Below are 26,557 nucleotides of genomic sequence, written 5' to 3' on the forward strand. Positions count from 1 at the left end.
TGTCTTGTTTAGGACTCGATGTAGACATTGTAAATACTCCCAGAAAGGATTTCTGGAATTAACATTGAAATGAATGTCGAAAAAAGTCTTTGAAGAATTCAGCGAAAAATATATACAGTCAACCCTCCATGAGTCGATATTGAAGGGACCATCGACTCATGGAAATATCGAGTCATGGAACAGCAATGCCATGGAAAGCTGGTTGAGGGGACCATCATAGTAACCATAAAATTTGATGTTTAGTATGGTTCCATGAGTCGATATCGAGTTATGGAACATCGACTCATGGAGGTTTAACTGTAGTGGAATCTAAACAGGAATATCAGAAGGGTACTGAAATAAGCTAGCCTTGGGCTGCAAATCTTGTTAATAAAGATAAAAATAATAATAATAAGAATAATATCAGAAGGGATCCATGACAAATGTGTGAAGATATCCCTTTTCGGTTTCCTTGAAGAATTAATTTCTAGATAATTTAGCAAATGTCAAAAACCTTTTGAACTTCACAACAGTTTATTTTCAACTCCTGATCTTGCGGACTATTGATAAAACCTTCCATTAATCTTCTATGATCTTTTGCAGAAGTCTGACTCTTATTCGAACTCCAAGAACTGTTTAGAAAAATGTCTCACCTTGTTGAGTAAACAACTAGTGTACAATCATAAATTGAACATGAATGGTATAATATCTATATTAAAGTTTTAGGCCAATTTGAAGTGAAGATGCCATGCTTAAAATCTTCATGATCCTAAATGTAGTAAAAAACGGAACAATTTGAAAACTTTACCGTTCGGTCACTCACTGGTGGTGGTCCATTGCTGTCGGATCGCTGTCTCAGTACTGGTTTTGTAGTTTAGAACCCTTGATAAATCTGATGAACTTTCAAGAATCTAAAAAATCAAAACTATTCTTACCGTTCTTAGGGAATCACAAACCGTTCAATTTATTGAAGAAAATTATCGTAAACTTCAGACTCTGGTAAACTTTGTCTATCCCTTTCAGCTTTAGCTACTCTTTCTTCTGCGAGTTTGTGCATTCCTAACAGTAGATGCGGATGCGGTTCGATTAGTTTTTGAAAAGATTCGTACGTCAACCTGTAGATCTCACAGTTTTCCAGAGCCTCTATAGTTGCTGTCCGTTGGTTTCCTTTGTTCAATACTGACATTTCTCCAAAATGAGCGCCATCGATCAAATGGCCCAGTTCAACACCCTGTGCAGAATAGACCGCCGCAGTTCCGTATGCTATGAAAAACATTGAATCGCCTTGAGTACCGGCTTCAATGAGTTTATCTCCTTCCAAATGAATTTCAAAATGCAGATTGTCTACAATGTCTTCTATGATGGCTCTCGGTAAACCTCGAAACATCTCCACATATCGGAGTAAATGATAGCAATTGTCCATTTGTATGCTTCTTCTCAAGTTATCGGACATGGTTTTCAAAATGGCCGTAGAGTTGAAATAGTGCCTTCTGTACCGACAGTTTAAATGGCGTAGCATTCTACTCTTGAAATCATCGCTTAGCCGTTTGTTGAATGCATACGCTCGTATTTCGTTCACAAACTCCTCATACTTTGTCTGACTCATCTCAGACGACACAATCAATCGAACCATACTCAGCAAAATGTAGGTGAACCAAATCCAACCGCCCAGCAGAAGAAACGAAGTCAAAATATTGTTAATGAAATGCAATCCGGCATCTTCATCTCTTCCGGCTTGCAGACAAATCTTTACAGTAGACTTCATACTGCCCAGGTATCTCTCGAAGATAGTTGCGTTCCTGCGGATATCATCAAGCTTCATCAGAACGAAGTTCCGATCTACAATTCTTTTATCTATCGGACGATTCTTGAAATAATAGCGCACGTACATTTCAAAATTTGGCGGATCAACGATCATTCGGCCTTGTGATACTGGATAGTGAACAAAATCTTCATGTCGATAGTGTCGCCAATACACATCGACGAGAAAATGACCGACGCTAAATTTTTCATCCTGAATACCTTGCCGTGACAAACCCAACACGTCACTTTCGCTGCTCTTCGGTTCCATTACGATGGTCAGCTCGGGAAGAATGTATCTCAAACAAGCACTCCAATGCAGCACGTAGATAGTATTCATCACCAGCTTCATGAGGAGAATCTTTTTCTCGCCAATCCGTAAGATTGTTGGGATTATCTGAAATTATGAATCATATTAATTGACGATAGTTCTGCTCACAATAAAGGCTCCCTCAAATTAACGTGAATTTTTCTAGCGACAGCACCAAAAAATCGCAGAGATTTCGTTGTTGAGTCGCTGCAAGCACTGTTATATGGAACTATCTGGACTGACGCGACGAAAATCGCTGCGAAATCGCGTCACTGTGGCTTAGACACGATCATCAAATTTTGCATGCAGCAAAACATCAGCGAAATCGCGTCGATTTTTGTCGCTCTCACCGTAAAAAAAATCAAGTTGATTTGGGGAGCAAGTCTCTCTGAAACCAGGTAGCCATCGGCATACTTTGTTAGAATTCTCGCTGCACTTTACTGTGTACAATACCTACAATGATTTGTAAAAATTTGGGTTTACCCCCTTAAAAACATAACAATAAGATAAAAATTGGTTTAGTCCATATCTCTGTGATTACATGTCTAATTGAATGTCATTAGAATTGTAATCTTATATTCTATCACGAAATTTTGGCGGAAAATATGAAAACTATAAAAAATCAACGAAACAGTTCTAGCCATCGTGCTAAAGTTGGGGATGACCTGAGCCGCACGCACATCATTTTTGTCAATTTTTCTGTCATTTTTCAACCGATTTTAATAGATCATTGCTCTTTCAAACGCAAATAATGGCGCGCACATGATTGGTATGAGTTATTCACCTCGTTTGTCCCACGGTGTTTCATTTCCCTTTGTTATCAAAACAAAAACAGCCATTAAAACTTTAAACGCCAGATGATTTACACACCTTTTTTAAACCTGCAGGCAGATAAAAAAAAATCCTTAGTGAAGTGTATAAGTTACGCCCTTTTTAAGGCGTTTTTATTGACGATGGTGTGCTTGCTTTATGCTTCTGTTTCAAATAAGTAAAATATGTCAATACATATCTTGATGACCGTACAATTCGTGATTGCTACTCCGTGATTGACCAGAATAATCGAAGTTGCACAAGGAACTAACAGATGTAGCTTGGGAGTAACTTTCCATCTTCAATTTACACTTTCGAGAATCCCAAATATTAAAAAGTCAATAGGATAATGAGGGTGACATCCATTGCTACTAGAGACCGAGATCACGGATTTCGTTGTTGTGTCGCTGCAAGCATTCTCATATGAAACCATCTAGACGCTGCGAAATCGCGTTGCTGTGGCTTAAACATGCTCATGAAACTATGCATGCAGCGAAACATCAGCGTAATCACTGCGATTGTTTGTCGCTGTCGCCGAAAATAATCGCGTTGATTTGGGAGAGCCTTAATTGAAGCTTCATTAATCCCATCACTTACCAAGGTGAATCCAGATTGTGTAACTTCTAACTTCTTCTCTTTAACAAAAACTTTTTACCGTCACAACCATGAAGATGCAGAGGTTTACTCTGTCTTTAGTAACAATGGATGTCATACTTACATTCCTTCCCTTTCCCGATGACCACAAAGACGTCGCCGGCACTATTATTGACTTTAAAATGTTTTAAATTCTCGAAATTGCAAATTGTAAATGTTAGGCTACTCTCAAGCTGCGTCTGTTGGTTCCTAGTGAAATTCTAATTATTCTGGTCAATCACGGAGTAGCAACTACGAACTGTACGGCATCAATGTTCATGCTCCGATTTGAACTCAAGATAAGATAAAAAATAGTCCATTGCACGATAACGTCATGAAAAATCTCTCCTACGGGAAATTAGAAAACAACTGTGCCAATACCTTTCAAATTTACCAGATAGAGATATTTTTCTTAATATTCTAGGAAAGTGAAAAGAAAAAAATCGTCGTTAAATAGTTTATTGAGGGCAGGTAAAGCGAAGCTCATTAAAAGTACACGGAGCCACAAATCAACCCAACTTTGACTTCTTTTGACGTAATTCGGCTCTTCCGTGGGATAACCCAAATTTGGGTAAACTGACATATACCTATCATTAGGTTGTTTTCATTTGACAACGGCAAAACAAACAACTCAGTGCAAAAAAATATCTACCCAGCGTTAGCTTTCGAAGTCTCCGTGATGGGTAAAAACAATTTAACGTTGGGTAAACTCGAAAGAACCCAAATTTAGCTTATTCCATTGAACTTCGACGATGGGTCGGTGCATCTCTCTCTGTTTTTGACAACATTGCTGTTGCAAGAGAGGCAAAACAACCCAACCGTGGGTAAAAACTAAATGCAGTTTACCAAAATTTGAGTAAAAAGAACTTATTTTTTAGGTAGTCTGATTTCTCCGTGTACGGTACAAATTTGAATGACAAAAAAAAATAATAAAAGTGTGAGCATTTGCAGAGTTTGATTTCACATACCTGAACAAGGTACACCGTGATTTTATTCACAATTCAAAAAATAATTTTTATTTTAACTCTGGTTTTTCAACTTTATAAATTAGCATAGTTGACAAATGTTTGCCACCACTTCACATTTTGTCGCATACCAATACGATTTCTTTTAGAAGCCACAAACGTTAATGCTTCCGGTGGAAGTATCCGAACGGCTCTTAGTTGGAAGCACCACACTAGACAATTCGGATAACTAACTTCTCGAAAAATTTTCCTGAGGGAGCAGGAATCGAATCCACACTCCTCTACATGATGCGGTTAATTGACTGAAGACACAAACCGCACGGCCACGAACCATATTTGTGATTGAGTTGAGTCCTGATACACATATGTACATACTAGCGACTACACTAATGTATATTACTACACACGGCTTTACTAGCTCGTAGGTTCAGGCTAGATATGGGCAAAATAGCTCGTTTTAGTAAACGGATCCGATCCGAATCACTTATTTCAGTGAACCGGATCTTTTGAACGGTTCAGTAGCTCAACGGCTTGCAAAGGAAGAGCGAAAGAAATAAAAAAGCGCTTCACATACGTCGTACCATTCGTTTATTTCGCTCTCTCATTTTTCGTATATTCTTTTCCGAACTCACGATTATTCGGCAGATTTCTCCTACCAGAGCTAAGAAGAAGAAGAAAAGAGTGCTTTGCTCAGGGATACCATGTCAATTTTTTTTTAAAGTCTGGAAGATTCTGAAATTTTTGTCTGGAAAAGTCTGGATCTCCTATGTCGTTAATGGAGAACCTTACAAATTTATTACAAAACCTTACAATCCAGTACAAAATTTTATCTAGATCTGGATTTTTGTAATACGGGAGCTCAAAAGTCTGGAATATTCCAGACATATCTGGCAGGTTAGCAACGATGAATTTGACATTCACACTATCTTTTATACTGGCAGATGTATGCATGTGGGCGGGGCCAAACATTGTGGGCAAAATAGAGTGCGGAGCTGCAACAAACTGTGTTTGCATGTGTGCCGTGGCGCGCAAAGCAAGGTACGTGTTAAACGTTATAAAAAAGCCGAGAAACACACAAAGGAAAATAGGAGAAAGGAATTGATTCGTTCATTTTGTGGGTCAGTTTTTGTCTGATCCGTGCTTATCAAATGAACCGACTCTCATAAAAAAGAGCCACGAATCATTCATTTTTTTAGCTATCCGTATCTTTTGAATGGCTCTGATTCTTTTTGCTCATTTCTATTTTACGCTTGTATGAGCACCTAAGCCAAACGAGAGATTAAACTAAAAAAATAATAAAGTGTATTATTTATTTGGAGTCAGTAAGTGTTTCCATTTTACAAAATCATTACTTTTTATAAAGACTAGGCCGGTCTATCATACACGGTGTTAAGTATTATAGAAGCACAAATATTGAAAATTTCTTGGGAAATCTACCTTATAAATTGTCAACCAATCAACGACGATTAGCGAATAAAGGACAACAAAATGTTTAATATAACTTGTACGTAGTAGGTACATATACAAATTATATTTCGAACACCAGAACTTATTTTTTCAATTGATAAAGATTGTCATGTTGAAAATGAAGTTGTTAAATACCGTTTTGTCTCAAATTCCGAACAGACTCATATTCCGAACACTCGGTTTTTGTATGGCGATTTGGTTGAAATGTTTCGCTGAAATATGTCATCAAATTACCAGGAAATAGCAGCCAATTGCAATTCAATTTTAACGTCTTCCAATCTATTTTATACCTCAGGAGCAGTGATGATTCTCTAGTTTAACGCCAGTAGAACTAGCTCAGATGAATTTATTTGCGAAATTATTCATTCGCATACGTTTTATTCGTGCTGTTCGGAATTTGAATCAAGGTGCTCGGAATATGAGACAGAATTAACACAGTGTTTGGCATTTGAAGCAAAATGTTGTTTTAGACTGTTAGGGAAAAACAATACTAAACATATTAAAAATAACAATTTTATCACCAAACCCAACAGCTAACAGTTAGATTTTGTGAAGAAATTAAAATTTTCACCAACATCAGCTAATTTATGGCTATCAGATGCATTTGAAGTCACTGCTGGCCTTAAGTGTTCGGAATATGAATCAAAACGGTAATCACAAAATGAAATCGGCTCCGTAATGCCTTATAGAATTTGAGCCAGCACATAATCGGTTAATTACTGTAAATTCCTCCAAAATTTAATGATATTATATAATTGAAAACATTTCAAACCATCTTCCGGTTGTTGTTGTTGTTGTTTGAGGGGGAATTTAACCCGAAGGTCATTCGTCCCTATCTTCCGGTATTGGAAAACATTTTTAAAATTAATTAAAATTAATTGCCCTACCGGTGGAACAAATGTTCACAGACTGAAACACAAAATATCGGTTCTTTTATGCCAGACATACTTCATACCGGCCATAATTTTAAAGTTACACATAAAATATTCATCATAAATTGCCCAAAATAGGCTTATTTGCAGTATTTCGCAAAACTAAGTGAAAACATGCATTTTTATGACTTTTTCCACAATCAGGCAGATTTTAATTAATTTGAGAAATATTTTGCTATAAATATTTTTAAAACATTTTTTGACATGAAGGTCATGAGCTATTTATCTAAGTACCATTGATACACAGCTTGATTTTGTTCAAAAAATGATCGAAATAATTAGTTTTGCTTAAAATTTGAGCTCCCCTGCGCCTATAGTAAACCTATTGTTCCTATAGTAGCACTATTGAGAGAAACTATTTTTTATTATACGAAATAATTGATGAATTAAGAACTTTTTAATAAAAAAATATAATAATTGATCAATTAAGAACTTTTTTAACGGTTTTTTGTTCTTAGCTATGCGGCTATGGGTACATCGACCCTATGGGTCGAACTTTTGCTCCGCGAATTCGAACTTTTGCCCCACTTTTAGCCAAAAATAATTTCAAACTATTTATGCAAAATCTAATTTTTAACCTATTCATATAATTTTGGCCTACTTTGTACGAGAATCCGAAAATTAGCACAAAATTCTTATAGGTTGAAAATTAGTGCTTTCCCCATGTATCTCACAGTATCCTTATGACAGGCAAAGAATCGTTCTTATATTATGTTATCTTTATTTGAATAAGATGATATCGTTATTTGGTTCCATGTAATGATGGTCGATCGAAAATAACAATTTTCTTGCCTTAGACAACAAATAGCCATAACATTTTCAAATCTTATTAGATTTTTATAATATTTGGATTGAAAGTCTCTTACTTGCATAACAGTCGAACAATGATTACATTTATAACTTTTGTTTTGAATTGAGCTATGAGGAAGAAACTTTTGCCCCACTTTACTCTATATTTATGTAATTCTGACCCTGAATGAGCCATTTCAAATAGCTATGTCTATCACAATTGTTCAGCTTCGTCCCAAAAGGGATATACAAATATTGCAAAATTTAATAGCTGAGAATCGTGCTCTTTTTTCATCTAGTAGCGACGTAGTGTCAAGAAAAACATGTTAACTTAGTGATTTTTCAACGAAAGCCACATGATTCAACACGGTGTTGTGAAAAACTCAAATTCTCATAACTCACGCTTGAGATTTTTCATGCGTGAGTTGTTAATCACGCAACTCACCAGTCATAAAATCATGGATGAGTTGGGTCATCCTTTAACTCATTGCCTCGTATTTCCTCAGTTTTCTCGCACAAAGCAATGTTTTCTTGTAGTTCTTGTAGAATTATAGTAATCCTTTCTAACGTAAACAACAACATTTGATTTTCACGAGTTTATGGGGAGTTTTATGTATGAATCATTTTTGACGGCTTGGGTTTGATTGAGTGTTTTTGCATCAAAATCTCAAGCATGAGAATTGCGAAGCAGATCTTCAATGAGTTTTCTCTCAAGGGAGAGCTCATTGATTGAGATTTGAGTGTAAGTCTATCAACACTGACACAAGACAATGAACGCAAGATGAAAAACTCATTCTATTGCTTAAAACTGAGATGGCGTCAAAATCCAAAATGGCTCCAATCCAATTTGCCCCAAATCATAGCCATATTCTTTACTCGACTCGATCAAAGAACCAGCGATTGAAAATTTGTTACTTATTTTGTACACTCCCGTGCAAAAGTTTGGGTTCACCCCCTCAAAAACATACAAAAGTGTTCTGTCCATATCTCTGTGATTACAAGTCCAATTCAAACTCTTTAAGCCGCATTCGAAAGGCAAAGAGTTATTCTTACTTTGTATGTTTTTTTCCAAAAACATTTTTTTAATTTTGTATACTAAATTTATACTTAAAGTTGTAACATTTTTCAAAAAACACACTGAAAAATCATATCTAATTTCCTCAGCATTGGGTCGACCAAAATTTTAAATCAAAGTGTCATTAGAATCGTAATCTTATATTCTTTGATGAGACACCACGAAATTTTGGCGGAAAAATCTGGAAAGTATTCAAAATCAATGAAACAGTCAGTCAAGTCATCGTGCAAAAGTTTGGGTTCACCCCTCAGTATGATGCAAATCGTGCAAAAGTTTGGGTTCATCTGAACCACACGCACATCATTTTTGTCAATATCTCTGCCATTTTTCAACCGATTTTAATAGTTTAAAGCTTTTTTGAGCGCAAATAATGGCGCGTACATGATTGGTTTGAGATTTCACAGATTTAAGTAAGTTAAGGTGAACCCAAACTTTTGCACGATACACCATAATGAGGGGTGAACCCAAACTTTTGCACGATGACTTGACTGACTGTTTCATTGATTTTGAATACTTTTCAGATTTTTCCGCCAACATTTCATGAGTGCTCTTCAAAGAATATAAGATTGCGATTCTAATGACACCTTGTTTTAAAATTTTGGTCGATCCAATGCTGAGGAAATTAGTAATGTTTTTTCAGTGTGTTTTTTGAAAAATGTCACAATTTTAAGTACATATTTAGTATACAAAGTTCAAAGAATGTTTTTGGAAAAATACATACGAAGTAAGAATAACTCTTTGCCTTTGGAATGCGGCTTAAAGAGTTTGAATTGGACGTGTAATCACAGAGATATGGACAGAACACTTTTGCTTTCTTTTAGAGGGTGAACCCAAACTTATGCACGGGAGTGTACATAAAAAAAGAATATTAGCATTGATTACGAAATATGGACTTTGATACACTTTTATAACGAATGACAAGAACATTAATGGCATAATTGATACATAGACAACGATTTTGAAAACAAATTTTTAGATAGTATAAATCAACTCAATACTAAAATTGATCATAAAATAACATCAATGAGCCAAGCTTACGGTTATGAAACGCAACCAAAATATAATTTTTATCCATATTGTTAAATATTGCATCCATAACTAGTACACCTACATTACCTAGGATATTTAAACAAATCATTTTTAGCGAACATTAAAGTGTGTGTCAATGGCGGTCTATTTTCATACATATATCTCAATTTTAGGCATGCTGTAACTTTATTTCTCTCTGACCGAGCATTTGGCATAGATTTTTTTCAGAGGACTACAAATTTGCTCATTTTAATTTCCTTTTTCGTCTTGGCATTAAAGTCCCCACTGGGACAGAGCCGGCTTCTCAGCTTAGTATTTTTATGAGCACTTCCACAGTTATTAACAGAGAGCTTCCTTTGCCAAAGTTGCCATTTTTGCATGTATAACGTGTGGCAGGTACGTTGATACTCTATGCCCAGGGAAGTCAAGGAAATTTTCATTACGAAAAGATACTGGACCGACCAGGAATCGAACCTAGACACCTTCGGTATGGCTTTGCTTTGTAGCCGCGGACTCTAACCACTTGGCTAAGGAACGCCATTTCCGCGAGTTTTGAATACTTCGAAGCACCTGTTCAATTTGTTGTTAGATATATTTAGTTTTATCTATTTTAATTTATGCTGTATATTGAGTTTGAACATTTGTTTACACATCGTTTCAAAAATTTGCACGCAAGCCACTTTGTTACAACATTTTGCTGAACCACAATTTTCCGAACAAAAATTACTACATTTAAATCTACATGAGTCGATATCTGAAGGGATCATCGTCTCATGAAAATATCGAGTCATGGAACAGAATTGCTTTGAAAAGCTGATTGGGGGGACTATGGAATTTTATTTCAGTACGGTTCCATGAGTCGGTATCGAATCATGAAACATTGACTCATGGAGGTTTCACTGTATTATTTTGAGCAATTGTATCTTGTACAGTGAAATCTCCACGAATCGATGTTCCATGACTCGATATCGACTCATGGAACCATATTAAGGACAAAATGTCATGGTTATTATGATGGACCCCCCAAACAGCTTTCCAAAGCTTTTCTGTTCCATGACTCGATATTTCCATGAGTTGATGGTCCCTTCAGATATCGATTTATAGACATAAATGTTTGACGGTTATTAACTTTTTATCAGGCGCGTCGAAAAATTTCAAATTTTATGATATTGAAATATAGCAAATTTATAGTTTTTTTTATGAAATTTCATGCGGATAGTGCATAGGGATACTACATTGCAGAAACCCAAAGTTTAAGGTGATCACCTTTACGAGGTGCGTTACGGGGTAAGATCTACCATATTGTACTCTTGTTGTATCTGTTCTTGTGAATACTTATAAGTTACGGTCGGAACAGTATAAGAGAGTAACAAGCTACTAAGACCCACCTATTTGTCCTAGATGATGAGGAGGTCGAAGTGGAAAAATGGCTCAATCAGCAACTGAGATTGGCTTCAACTCATGAGACAATTTCTTTACGAGTTCCAAAGTTTATCATTCGATATCTAGGAGGGAAACGATTCCGAATCGGTGGAGTAGCGAACTCTTAAATTCTAAAATAAGCTTTCTGTTTCAAGGAATCTAAATGTCTCATGCGATGAAACCTGTTCACAGTTTCAAAAAAACGACTTTGAATCTTATAAGTAGAAGCAATAATTTGATACGCTAGAGTACCGATGCATGGTCAAAATCAGTATCATTCAACCAGCTTGGCCGAACCTGATTAAGGGCCGCGCTTTTGAGAGTTTACTGGTGACAAACTGTTTTCTCCAAAAGGTATAAATAGCGGTATCTTTTTCTAAAGAGGCTCTATGCAAAATGGTAAAGAATGATATTTGTATTAAAAACGACTACTTCATTATTTCTCAATAGTAATGGAGTAGAACGACATGCACTAAACAAAGGACACGGGTATACCACAAAAGATCAAAGAAAACTGGTCGCAGTGGTTCATCCCGAACAGAAACAGAAAACAGAAGGTGATTATAAAACGAAGAGAAACTTTGAATTTTCAAGTGCACAAGACTGGAGAATCTGACAACAGTTCGCGTTGAAAATCAATCTAACTGTTTGCTTACTGGTGCTGACCAATAGGATAAATTTTAAACGCGGACTCCTTTTTGGTTCTCAAGTCTTGTGGTCTTAAAATTTTGAGGTGTGGCTTCGTTGTATATTGACTTTAACATTCCGTATGGAAATCGGCTTTAACTACTGCTATACAATTTTATGCTGGCTTACCTTGAAGTACTTGAATATTTCATGGTATCGAAAGATGTTGATCGTGTACAAGTAGATGATGAAGGCCAGATAAATGTCAACTGAATATCGATAGTAGGCTCGATTGAAAGTATCCAAGAGCAAAATGTAAGGCATCACCCGCAGCAAATCGTAAACCAATCGTCCGTATTTCAAATAGTTTAAGGCGATCCTTTTCGGCTCCAGAACGATCTCATTGGTTTCCTTTATCACGAATCCAGTGATAAACTTCAGCATCACTTCCATCATCAGCACACCACACAAGAGCAAATCAAAACGTATAGCTCCCAAATACTCGTGCTCGTCTTGAAAAATCAAGAAGGTAAAATCGAACGCCAGCATGAGCAGATGAAGGGTCAACGCAACGAACACCACCATATCCCAGTACTGTCGGAAGATACTGAATGGATGAATCACGTACGGCGGATGGCTACCAACTTGCCGTTTGTTTTCGTTCGAAACCTGAGTGTGGCTCTTGAGATAGTTTTTCGTCTCTGGATGATCTGGTGAAGCCAACATTAGGGTTCGGATGAATCGCCGGAGTTTTACCCATCTTGATGTTCCCGGTAGAATTGGAGCCAGGTGGGTTATGGATTGGTGTCTGAGTGTGCAACGATGACCGGCGATCATGACTGAAGGACGAGCGTAAACATTTTTGCAAGTAAAACAAGTAAAACACTACAGTGACAGCCGTTAATCAATGCCTACTGGAATTTGAATTTGATTTGATGTTGATTTTGATGTTTTTATTTTGAATGCCTGTAAAAGTTGGATGGTGCCGAAGCAATAAATTACCGAAGCTAAAACGATCTCTACCCCAATTTACTTACAATTTTTATTGGAGGTTATTCATTGTATTTAAAATAATTCGTCATTAGCTAATACGGCTTGTTTCTCATTTGTTCAACTGTTACACAAATTTGAGAATGCATTGTGCACTGAATCACTGTCGCACAAATGGTCACTTTTTTAGATTTTAAGTCCCTGCTGGAAAGGTCTCATTATGTGTGGTTGGCAAAATTCCATTTCACGAGCTTTACGAAAATCCTTTCCTAAGCTTCGTTGTTCTTGTCTCGTATTCGTTCGAAAATATTTCCCTGTACGTAAGAAGCTTGATAGCTAATAAAGAAGTTGGTTCAAGAAGTTGCAACCATGACGCTGTGGTTAACGTATTCTTGCTTCCATGTAGGACGTCCTTCCAAGTCGTCCATAGAAGCCGAGCATATCAGCTCAATTTAGCACAATCACACTACAAGCTCTTGCAAAAAACGTGGGTGGAATGGGATGCCCAAGAATGTGAGGCCAAGCAAGTGAAAGCGATGTAACTTATTCAAGCACTTGGAAAATGTGTCTTATGCAATAATAAACTTTTGTTTTTTCTTCCATCCACCACGAAACATTAAATTTCATCCATCGCTCGACTTGATTCTAAGAAGGATGATGGCGAGAGAGATGTGCGACATGATCTGTGCTGCAAAAATCTCTCCTCAGACGGCAAATGGCCATGAAGTGGAGGAGGAAAAGTTTATGAAAACTTTTATTGGAGCATTTACACATTTACAAGATTTATACGAAAATAAATACTTTGCACATTACACTCTGGATCTTTGCGGCACTTGCACTGGATGGGGCTCATCGTCTCGGATCTTTTGTGGAAACTGTCTCCATCCTTATCGAAGAGGAGTTTCCGCCTTACTGGCAGCTGTTTTCCGGGTGAGAATTTTTTGTTTTCCGAATGCATCGTTTTTCTACGGCGACGGCGACGGCACTCAAACCTTAGGCTACAAGTGGGGCGGAACAAGAACATGGACCAGAAGTGGCTAAAAGCTGAAAACCATAGCCGGATGCGAAACACAGAGATGAACACCAAGTTTGGTGCAGTTTTTTTTTGTTCGTGTAAAAAGTCTTAGACTCGACGCAACAAACCCTTGTCGAAGTTGGTACAGGAAAAGTGGTATATCCTACTACATTCAGCTGAAGGGAAGCTGTAAGAAATTTTGTCAAACCTTTGGTGTACTTTTTTCTACACGCTTACAAATACCACGGTGTATCAGCATCAGCTACACAAATGCCGTCATGAACAATAAATGAAACTTTTCTCTTAAAAAGTTTATTTGTGTCTTCGCCGGTTTGAGTTATCCTTTCAGGCACTTGCCCTTTCCAAGGCGGGAAAACCTACTTTCTGACTCTTTCGGGCAGTGAATTGTTCTATTATTTTTCGGGTTTTGCATAAAGTTTCACATCATTGATTCAAGGAAAAAATGCTGCTTTTAACGTTTCAGATTTTTTAATGTCATATGTACATTTGTACATGATTAGCTCAAACTCGATCTCTCTGTACATATATGATGATATTGTGGAAAGTTTAACAATACCACACAGCATATAGCATAGTATTGCTATATTAGATAAACAAACCGTATGTTTTTAGAAATTAACTCATCTTTGAATAACATTGTTTAGTAGTAAAGGTGATGGTTCAATCCAATGGACGCAGTGGCTTAACCCTCCCAACAAAAAAAGGTGATGGTTGCTGCAATACTAGTAGTATTTAGAACAATAATTGTGGAGTTCAGTTTAGATATTTGTGTTTATAAGTTAACTCTCCCTTACTCGATACTCTATTGATTTCGAAATAGAGAACCATAGATAAATTCCATCCAGAATGAGTCGAAAATAAGTACCGTAATCCGGGGTACCGTCGATAGGGATGACAATGGGTCTAGGAGGTGAGATTGGGTCAAAACGGAAAAAATATGATTTATGAAATATTTCAGCTTATAATATTGATACTACTAAAATTTATAATTCATATGTTAGAGGACACATTATAACACATAAATAATCACGTACTTTAACCTCTATTGTTCTATTAGTAGAAGGTCTTTTCAAAACACTTCACTCGTATATTCCGGAACCTATTTGACTTTTCCACACAAATATTTTTTTTTCGGTACGGTGTCTACAACATGCAAAATGGGGGTGAGATTGCGTCATGCAAGAACGATTGTGAATGAAGCCACAAGTCCTAATTTTTGACGTTTACGGTGCCTTGTGTACTCTTGCATAATTAAGATGTGTTTATTGTTTCTAAATATAGCATTAACGTATTTCATAAATATTTTTCAGCTGTCAATGGTTTTGCAATCAAATTCTCAAGAACAAGTTATTTCAACTGCAGTGACCCATTGTCACCCCCTCTATGGGGTGAGATTGGGTCATTTTTCATTCGCTTTTAATGGCGTAGTCAATACATATTTTTCTTTCATTTTTTAGACAATTGTTAATGCACCATCAAAGCACACTCACACCAAATTTGAAGTTCATTGGAGTTAAATTGCGAAAGTTATTCAATAAATAATTCAAACATATGCTTTTTTAACCTATTATCACCCCACCCCCAATGACGATATTATTGATCAGCGGGGTAACATTGATCGGAATGACTTATCTCGTTAAAAGTTCGTATCATCATTTACTGATGAAACATTGCCAAAGAATGAATGGCGCTTATCCTTCTTATATTTATGAGGTAATTAAAATTAAGATTTTTGAAAAAAGATCCTTGACTACATGCGTCAATTTTTCAACTTTTCGTAACAACGATTTCAATGGTTAAGGATGATACTGCCAAAGATTCATGTCTCACATAAGTTCTGCAAGCGGTATAACCAAGGAAAATGCAGTTCCCACTAAAAATGGCATCACCAACAATGATTCCGTTGTCGAAACTTTCATAAAAAAGTTCAATTAGGCAACATTAACGAATTACTGTTAAGAATGTAGATTTTCCTTGGGAAATTGCCTACCTTTAGACGTATTTCGCGGTTCGAAGTAATTTTAATTTTAAAATATCTCAAAAAGTATATGACTTGTAAGCGTTTGGTCTTCATATTCGGCTTGAGAAGCCAAGATTTATGTAAGTAACGACATTAACACAATATTAACACACGTTGTTTACATAGGTGATCAATGTTACCCAATATCAGCTGAATAAAAAATAGCCTAAAACAGTTTTTTAAACATGCTTAAATCTTTCAAAAAACAAAATACAGTATATAGTCAAAGCTTGTTGGGTGGCAGTCGTTGTTTCAAAAATATAAAACTTGTAATATTTGCATTTTCAAATGGAATATCCAAGAAATATCAAAAAACTGATCAATTTTCCCCCGGATTACGGAAGTAAAAATATAGTCTGCGATTAACACACCTAGCGCATGACGGCTCACCATAAGGACTGTTCATTTAAGAAAGTGGACACCTAAATATTAGCATTTTGGTGTAAAAATTCCATAAAAACAAATAAAATTTTGTTTCAGTGTGATCTCAAGTGTTTATTTTGACAGCAGACAAAAGTTGACATAAAAAAATTATAAATTCTAAACGATGGGTCGAATTGACATGGCGACTCTCAATTTTTTTCTGCACAAATGATGTACAGAAAAACTGCCGTTCCGAGATTTGGCTTAAATCGCGAACTGTCCAAATTGAATTTTTTCAACGCTGTGGCCAAAACAGATATTCCTGACGACATACGATACATATCCCAACAGAAAAATTTGGGAAAAATGATTCGGTATGGCAAGCAGTTTGCTCCTGCGGTATGAAAGTACTACATATTCCAAGACGGGTTCAATCAACGGCGAAAATTACAGAACTGAATGCATTAAAAAATGGCTTCTGCCCATCTACTGAAAGCATACCATGCCTCCATTGTTTTTGCCAGACCTAGCTCACTATGCTTCAGCTACTTTGGAGATGCTCAAAAAGGAATAAGTCGAATTTGTAGAAAAATGATCGAATCCATCAAATTGGTCAGAACTACGCCTCATTGAAACATATTGGGCAATAATCAAACGGAATCTTAAGAAGGATGGAAGAGAAGCAACCTCCATCGATTTTTTCAAGAAAATGTGGTCAGCAGTTCAAAAAGCAGTTCGAAAAGTTCCGAAATAAGTTGTGCAGAATTTTATGGGAGGTAGAAAAGGAAGAAAAGTAAGAGCATTCTCCAGCAATGCTCAATAAATGTTCAAATTTATGTGAATTTGATCGAAATTACTTTGATTTCCATGTATTTTAGGTAAACTCATGAATTTGTTCGAAAATAAACAGTTTACTGTAAAAAACACGTGTCCACTTTCTTAAATGAACAGTCCTTAGTAGCATGTCCGAAAGAGCTTGAAACCAGGGTTGGGAAAAATCTGAAATTCATTCTACAGTAGCCAAACAAAGCCAATCGCAGTCAGCGAAGCCAGCGAAGCTCACGCCTATCACTGCTGTAGGCAAAGAGCTTTGAAAATTGCAAAATAGCCGTTGCTAAGGGCAACCCAAAATTACTTTATAAAAATGATCTATTTCCCGCTGCATTTCCCGCATTTAGAGCCTTCAATGACACTAACGATTTGGAAAATTCATGCACCCAAGATAGGCCACTCCATGAGATTCACGTTTTTAAACTACTGTACTGGGAAAGCCACGTGATTTTTGCGAAAGTGTACCAGTTATGGCCATAGTGGTTCCTTATTTGGCCATATGTACAATTTCAATAACTTTCTAATTTGTAATCTTTTAGAATGTTTTTGACGTCAAGTTTTATCGTATATCTAACTGCTTAAATACACAAAACCATTTGAAATGTGGAATTATACCAATTATCACGTATGGCGAAATAGGGAACCACTATGGCCATAACTGGTATACTTTCCCTACTATTACCATTCCCAGCACTGCTTGAAACTATTGAGAACCAGAGCTACAATTTACTTTTCATTTATTGATATGCTTTTTGTAATCAAATAGTTATTGAAAGATGCATACCGTTTTGTCTCTAATTCCGAACAGACTCATATTCCGAACACTCAGTTTTCGTATGACGATTGAGTTGAAATGTTCCGCTGAAATATGCCACCAAATAAATTTATTTGCGAAATTATTCATTTGACAACGATTTATTCGTGCTGTTTCGGAATTTGAGTCAAAGTGTTCGGAATATGAGACAGAATGAATGTTCAGCATTTGAATCAAAATGTTGTTCCATACTTTTACGTAAAAACAATACTAAAACTAACAAAATCAACATTATGATTGGTACACCCAACATTTGACATTTTGCTATTGTTACTATAAGGTGGGTGTTAGTATAATGTACTTACAACTTACACAGGATTTTGAACAACTAGTGAATTCTTTATTCTTTAAAAACTTACTTATTCTTTTGTCCAATAAGCACAACTGAATCGAGTATCTTTTCAGAAACTGATTCTTATTTACCAAAAAAATATTATCTTTTCTGAAACTTCAGGATTACATATAAAGAAATCAGGATCTTCAACAAGTTTCCTATATGAAGTACTGAATTAAGTTTAGACGTTGTTTTTGGTGTAGAGAACTTTTACAGTTTTTTTTTTAAATTCTTGCAATAGTGAGACAGTACCAAAATAGTAAGAACGATACAAGTATAAATAGATTAGTAATGAAAACCCAGTAGAATACAATCAATTTCAACTGGGATAATTGATATTTTTATTTCAAAAGACGCTCTTCACATTCCTTATTAAGAGTTTGACTAAAATTAACACTTTAATAAGAGACTCCATTAACTATTATGTAATCTGATGATTCAAACATTATCGTGAGCAATTTAGCAAGTCTTGGCAATTTTCAATTCGAATATTTTATATACCTTCCAAGACCTACTAAAAATTACGGTATCACGGTAATAACATTGAAAAAAAAAATCACTGCCTTAACTGTTCAAAACATTGTTTAATATTTGCATTTCACGTTACATTTTTCACGTCACGATTTTCTTCATATCTCTTGGATTAATATCGAATAAATCGACGATTCGTTTATTTTCTTTTCCGTGTTTCGTCCCTCCGATTATTTTTCCTTTCGACGTTTTGTCCTTTCGACGTTTTGGCATTCGACGTTTTGGCATTCGACATTTGTCTTTCGATGTTTTGTCACCCAACCATAAATAAACAAGCTATAAAAAAATAAATAACCGCACACATTTAGAGGTCTAAATTATAACATGCAAATGCAATGCAAGGATAATTCAAAAACACTCCATCAAATTAGCTTAATTTTCACGTTTTTCATGAATTTCCCGGGAACCCGGCAATACCCGGGAAATGATAATTTTCATTCCCGTTTCCCGGAAGTCAAATACCGGGAAAATTGGAAACTCTGAGCACGATGTAGGAAGCGCAACCCTGGATAGGTGGCCTATCGAAGACTTTTCACCAACCAAGAAAGGCAAAAGTAGAGCAAACGGATTGATTTTACGGCAACAGACCCGGCAACGAATAATGGACAACGATTAGAAAGTTGGATCTTGGACCGTGAGAACTTTGAATGAACCCGCGCGTGTTGGGCTCCTGGCTCGTGAACTGCAGAATGACGGCGTGAACGTGGCAGCTATCCAGGAAATACGCTGGCCGAGAACCGGAGAACGTGAATTCCGAGCGGTGGACCCCATTGCCAACACTTCAAGTACCACATCAACTGCAGCGCTGGCGACAGAGCAGAACGTGGAGTTGTTTTCATAGTGATTAGGAAGCAGTTGAAGCGAATTATTCTTTGGAAACCGGTAAGCCGACCGAATCTGTGTGTTGAGAATGAACGGCATGTTCTTCAACTACAGCCTGATCAGCATATATGCGCCAACGAACGATAAGCCCGATGACATGAAGGATGAGTTCTATGAGAGCCTGGATAAGATGTCAAGATTTCTTTCCGACCCGTCATTGGAACGGAAAGCCTCCATTCCGTTACCATTATAATGGTCTTCGGCTAGTAACCTTCGTTGCTGCTAGAGGGATGGCAATCAGCACGAAAGAATATCCGCAAACATACCTGGCGACACCCGAGTGGCGATGCCTGCTCACAAATAGACCACGAGCTGGTTGATGGGCGACATTTCATGGATGTCAGGACCTTCCGAGGCCCTAATATCGACTCGGATCATTATCTCGTTGTAGCTAAAATTCGGGCGTGGTTATTTTTTCTTTTCTGTATTATATATGATTTTGTGGAAATATTGTAGTTTTTGGAAACAAACAGCTACTAGTAATATTGAGCACATTTATTTTTCTTGAAAATACACAACGATTTAGAAAATTATATAGATGATAAAATTTTCAAACTTTGGTAGCAACAGAATATTTTTGTATTACATGGTAATTTGTGAAAATACTGTAGTTCTTTCTATAAAATTTCATTGATTATGTTGTGCAAACTTGATAACCCTAAATATGACAATATTTTTACAATAAAAAAAATCCATGGATCATTGCAATAAATTTCAAACTGTTGTTATGATCGTAATTTCCTTGTATTATTCATAGTTTTGTGAAACTGTTGTAGTTCTTTAAAAAAACATCCATTTTTTGATGTAAATATATTTATTTTTATAACTAAAAATACTTCAAATCTTTTTAATTGATCTAGAAGGCACTCAATTTTCTGTATCATACAAGATTTTGTGAAAGTATTGTAGTTTCTTTGAACAAACAGCTATCAACGATGTTCAGCAAATTTGTTTCTCATGAACATACAAAGTGTTTAAAATAATAAAACTCATGAGTCATTGCGATAATATGAAATTACTGTTGAAAACTTGAATTTCCTGTATTTTTGACTACAGAAATACTACAGAAATTTATTATCAGTGTTCTTTCAAATTTGATGGGCTTAAATATGAGTATATTTTAAGATCATAAATGTTTGGGGTCATCGCAATAAATTTCAAGTTATAGTTGAAAATGTATTTTTTCTGTATTCTACGCAGTTTTGTGAATATATAGTGGTTCTTTGAATGGCCAACAATCAAAAACTCAATGCCAATTGTTTGGTTACACTAATACGATCATCATACAATAAAAAAAATCTATGGGTAAGCGCGGATAAATTTCAAGTTATCCACAAATTACTGCTGGTTTTTAATTTTTTTTAGGACTTGCTCCGGTGTTTTAAGTACTACAAATCAGACAGTAGTTCCCAAAAATATTTCAAAAATCTGACATGAATCTTGAAGCTCTTACATTTCTGTAGGTGCCAAAGTTTTGGAATCGGGCTTAGGACAGCCGAGATATAGTGGATTGAATTTATCGTTCCAACTGATTTTGAGGCTTCCGGCCTCGGTGTGTTAATCTTCATCCATTTTATCGCTACATTTCCATTTCGTCGTTCAGCTACTGCTGAAATATCTCTTCTACCTGGCAGCCACCGCCCGTTTTATCGGTCAGCAAATTCTCATCTCGATCTTGATCTCGAAATTTGTCTCTTTAACGTCATTCTCATTTTGGAGCCTACCACACGCCTGGGCCATGTGAGACTTTTTACAGTATTTTACAGTACAGCCTCAGGCTCGCGCACCGTAATCTTAGTAACGATGATGATACACAGCCAGAAGACGCCCTGCTACTGCTTCTATGACCACCTATGTTGGGCATAAGTCTTTTGAGCGCATTTCTCACCTTCGCCGCCTTCTTGCATGCATAATCGACGTGACTGTTGAAGTTCAGACGATTGCCTAGCATTACGGCCAGGTGTTTCAGCTTTCGCTGTGATGCTGGCATGCAACCCGACAGTAATCTCACCGGTGCATGACTGCAATGCAGTTGCTAACTAGTGGCACCTCCGTTTTTGTGATTCAGCTTGACTCCCTCTATCCAATGTTCGACCGGACCAATTGCCTCCGTTGCCAGCATTTCTACTTCCTCCTGTATCTCACACATTATCGTAAGGACGGCGTCATCGTAGCTACAGAGATAGGACCGTCGTCGTACATTCGCATTCCACAGCGTTGGTCCCAGTGTGGGACTCCAGCCGTTATTCTTAACTCCTTTGGGCCGACTTCGACTTCATACGAGTTTGAAGAAGTATTCTTTCTCATCTGTGCATTTTAGTTACCAATGACTATTTTGACATCTTGGTTTGGGCACTCTCTGTAGGCCTTGTGTATGCTCTCATGGATCTCATCCTCCATGTCATCAGGCTTATCGTTCGTTAGCAATATATGCTAATAAGGCTGTAGTTGAAGAACTTGCCCTTCAATTTTAAACACACAGATTCGGTCACTCCACGTTCTGCTCTATCGCCAACCGCTGTAGAAGAGGTTGTACTTGAATGAAGTGTTTACGATAGGATCCACTGCTCTAAATTTACAATCTCCATTTTTAAATCGGGCATATTTCTGCCATTCACGAGACAAGAGCCCCACACATGCGAGTTCATTCAAAGTTCTTACCTTCCAAGATTCGGCTTCCCAATCGTTGTTCTTTATTCGTTGCCGGGTCCTGTTGCCGTAAATTAAAGTGACCAGACGTCCCGGATTGTGCGGGACAGTCCCGGATTTGAGCAACCTGTCTGGATCACCAAGCGTCCCGGAAACGTCCCGGATTGAACAGATAACCAAAATTAATGGAATTTGTAGTTGAAATATGACAACAAATGTTATTTATTGTTATGTGTAAATTCAAAATTAGCAATACCGGAACGGCTTTCTCCATCCACCAACAAAACTCTAATCAAGATCCTAATAGTATTTACAGACATTTATTCTTAATTCCTTACATAATTTATTTGGAATCTTCACAAATATTATTTGAATCCCATCATGATTCTGATCGCTGTATTGCTTTTATTGATTTTCCTGTAACTGTTTGATTTATAATCGAAATTAATGGAATCCACAGATTTACCTACAGCCGGAATCTTAACATAATTCTGGTAAAAATCAGAATTTGCAGAGTATAAAAGAGTAAATATTTTCACACATTTTTGGCACAGTCTTTTAAAAATACTCACAGGATTCGAATTAACAGGATTAAAAAAAAGACAGGATTAAAAAAAAGACAAAAAAAAGCATTCATTAATTTGAGGTGCATGATTTGGTACAGAATCTCCTCATGGCACTGTTCAGAATCTGCCAATAATTCTCTTCTGTTTTACAACATATATTTCCAATTACTGCATTTTGCCAAGAATCATGCCTGAACTCTGAGATTTTTTTAAGAATACTAATTCAAAGAATAATGCTCAGAATCATTCTCAATTTGAAATATGTTTTAGAATGTTTTCATCCAGAATATTGAAAGGATTCAGTTCGAAATACTTTTAATTTTTGCTTGAATATCTTCGAAATTTATTCGAAAAGCTTAAAAAAAATCCTTGAGAATCCTAGTTTGCAAATACCGCGTGATTCAGATCTAAATTTTAACTTGTTTTGATATTTTTATCTGTTGAATGTTGAAAATTATTCCACGACAGTTTAAGAAAATTTCACTAGAATATGTATAGTTTTGAGCAACAGAGCAATAAGTTAAAAAATTCTTAGAAATAACTAACTTAAAACTATCATGAAAAAATCTAATCTTTTCATAGAAAATTGTATTTTATCTTGATTTTAAAAATCAATAATAAAAATGTGTACTATTTAATAATTCGCACACTTTATTTTCATTTACCAATTGTGTCCCGCATTGAGCCCTAACATATCTGGCCACTTAACCGTAAATTCAACCCGTTTGCTCTACTTTTGCCTTTCTTGGTTGTTGAAGAGTTTTCTATAAGTCACCTAACTAGGGTGGCGGTACCTACATCGATTCTATGACAAAAGGTTGAAAGGACAGATGGTCGAAAGACCAAAAGGTCGAATGGACAAAAGGTCGAAGAACAAAACATGAGGGACAAAAGGACGAAAATCTATTTTCAATGAAGGAAAAAATTCCAACCAACAAATCATTTTCGACCATTTATCGACCTTTTGTCCATTAATTACCTACATCATGCTACAGGGACGGCGTCCTCGTGTTGACACGATACAACATTGTAATTCTAAAATTTTCTTGACTCCCCAGGGCATGACTTTCATGCAAAAATGGCAATTGGCAAAGAAAACTCTCAGTTAATAACTGTGGAAGTGCTCATAAAAAGCATTAAGCTGAGGAGCAGATTCAGAAGGTACGTAAAAGCAGAAAGAATAAAAATGTACGTTTCCATAGCGGGTATCCAACGATTGAGTAATCAGAACACCAATCATAATCCATTCATCATCACTTAAACATCAATTTCAACTTTCACCATAAACTTCACATAAACCGCCAATCAATAACTAGTCCAACTGTAAAATTAGATCCATAATACGTAATACTCGCATGGGCGTTCTGATGAAGTTGGAACTATGAATAACCAGTTCAAAGTCAGTATGAAACGTATTTAATAGCTATGCTTTTCTGCACTCAGTAGGTAGGTAACAGTAGCAGCTCAGTGGTCTGGTATTTCCAAAGAGCTTCAACGATATATCTACACGCATTTTATTTTCCATGCAATACATGGTGTGGAGTAGAGTTTTCCACTGCGTTGGTCCCACATCATCTGTGTAATCGATTTTTCCACGAGCCTCTCTTTAGTCGAGTAACCACAACAGCACAGCAGCTGGGCTGTAAAACAGAATTTACTACAAACCTAATTTCTACCGAGTTCTTCTTGGTATATTTTCCGAGCTGATGAGCGAACGGCACAGCAGTATGAAACTCATCTACCAAAGTGAGTCCTCGGCAGGTGGTCGTGGGTGGAGTAAGAAAAAAGTTTTTCCATTCGTACATCAGTTAGTTGTCGGAGTTTTCTTGGTAAGTTTTTATGGCTCTGAGTCGACTTCACTGACGTGAAGGATGGGGCCGCTTATTTTTCCATTGCTTTAAACATGCCTGGAAACGGCTTTATTTTCCAATAACTTTTATACGGCAAAGAACGCGTCAATCAAAAGTCCACAGTTTTGGGCACAGCTCGAACCCTAGCTACACCCCCGATCACAGTTGGACGGCTGACAGCGAGCCTCAAACGAGAAAGAAACGCACTTACTTACACTTTCCCTGAGCCACATTCAGTCGCCTTGCGGGAAGCAGATTCTCAGTTCCCAAGAGTAGCAATGTTCTATGGTTTTTGTGGGCAAATAGTTTGCAACTCTACGCGTTCATGATTTCTCGACTAGAGAACCATCATCCTGGTGGCAAGAAGGGGAATGGGGAATGCAAAGACACGAACTCGAGCCGCAGAACCAAACGAATGAGTGGGAAGATAAAAACTCGTTCGAGGAAAACTTCAGCGCACGGTGGCTTTGGGGGCTCATGATTGGAGAAAGTTTTGCGCTGTCTGTTACTTTGGTGTGGGTGTCTGGAAAATTGTCACCACATTGAACCAGAAGCAGGGACAGGATTCATGCTTCAGTGCGCTGGTAATTGCACTGGCGGAAACTCTACGTTCGGAAAAGTTATCGAAAGCGGTTTGCTGCAGTTGGAAGCAAGTTTGGACGGCTTGGTCCAGTAAATGTGCGATGTATTGATTACCGCGTTGCTTTGATGTGAGATGTAGGAGGGCATTAAAAAACTTATGGGAAAAACATGTTGGAAAATCCAGAAATTTATTAGAGGAATCACAAAGCGCATATTAAAAAATAGTTAACATGACGAAATCAATCAAATACAAAACAATGCTCGATGACTTATTGCAACATCAACATTCCTGAAATTTTGCTGCATCTGATCAGTCTATCTTTTTTTGCTGCATCATCTTCTTCTCTTACGAAGTGAAAGATAACACAGCGTTACACAAATGACATTTGTGTGTGTTTTAATAATGAAAATATGAATTGAGAAATATCCTGAAGAGCACTCATCAAATAAAATTCTGCCGTTGGAATTACTTTGAGAATTATTCCATGACCGAAGTTTGGCATTAAAGTCTCCAATGACAAAAAATTTTGACTTTATTAGAGTCAATTTTTGCAAGTCAGTTTGGAGCAAATTAACTTGCTGTCCAGAGCATTGAAAAGGCAAATAGGCAGCTATGAAATTATTTTTACCAAGCTGTGTTTCAACTGAAACACCTAAAGTTTCAAAATCTTTAGTTTTAAATGACGAAAACAGTTGACGTTTTATACGCCTACGAATGATGATTGCAACTCCCCATTCGATCATTACGATAAACAAATAAGTTAGGGTCTCTTTTGAGTTTAGATCCAGGTTTCAAATACGTTTCAGTAATAACTGCTATATGCACGTTATTAGCTGTAAGAAATTTAAACAACTCGTCCTCTTTACCATTCAGAAATCGAGCGTTCCAATTTAAAATATTTAAATTATTATTTGAATCCATTAGTAATCGAATAACAATTTGATTAGTACATTTTACAACTACTTGGACTGCTTCAGTCATAGTGGTGGCTTTGAACATTGCATCAATCATTAGATTCAATTGAGTAATCCATTAATTAATTCAAAATTAAAATCAGAGGCAGACGTATCACTTGAATTGGGTACATTTGATGATTTCCCATTAGAATTTTCGGTAGAAGAAGTGGCGAAGTAGATGTTACCTGTGGCGGCAGGGTTTTTTTTCTATTTGATTTGAAACAAGTGAAGATACTCATAGTACGAATAGGGGATGAGTTCAAATTACCTGCTACAATATCGGCAAAGGATTTTCCGTGGGTAGATACATTCGA

At 36.7% G+C, this 26,557-nt stretch overlaps 1 protein-coding gene across 1 annotated transcript; it reads right to left on the bottom strand.

The window, feature by feature from the left end:
• Positions 1–916: 916 nt before the first annotated feature.
• On the bottom strand, positions 917–12,738 carry LOC5563918. The gene is made up of 2 exons (XM_021856848.1): positions 12,028–12,738; positions 917–2,176 (listed from the first exon to the last, which is right to left on the bottom strand). Exons 1-2 carry the CDS (start codon positions 12,673–12,675, stop codon positions 944–946), a joined length of 1,881 nt encoding a protein of 626 aa, XP_021712540.1. The 5' UTR covers positions 12,676–12,738; the 3' UTR covers positions 917–943.
• Positions 12,739–26,557: the final 13,819 nt, after the last annotated feature.

Source organism: Aedes aegypti, unplaced genomic scaffold (genome assembly GCF_002204515.2).
Source record: "Aedes aegypti strain LVP_AGWG unplaced genomic scaffold, AaegL5.0 Primary Assembly AGWG_AaegL5_hic_scaff_354_PBJ_arrow, whole genome shotgun sequence".
In the NCBI taxonomy this organism is placed as follows: Eukaryota; Metazoa; Arthropoda; class Insecta; order Diptera; family Culicidae; genus Aedes; species Aedes aegypti.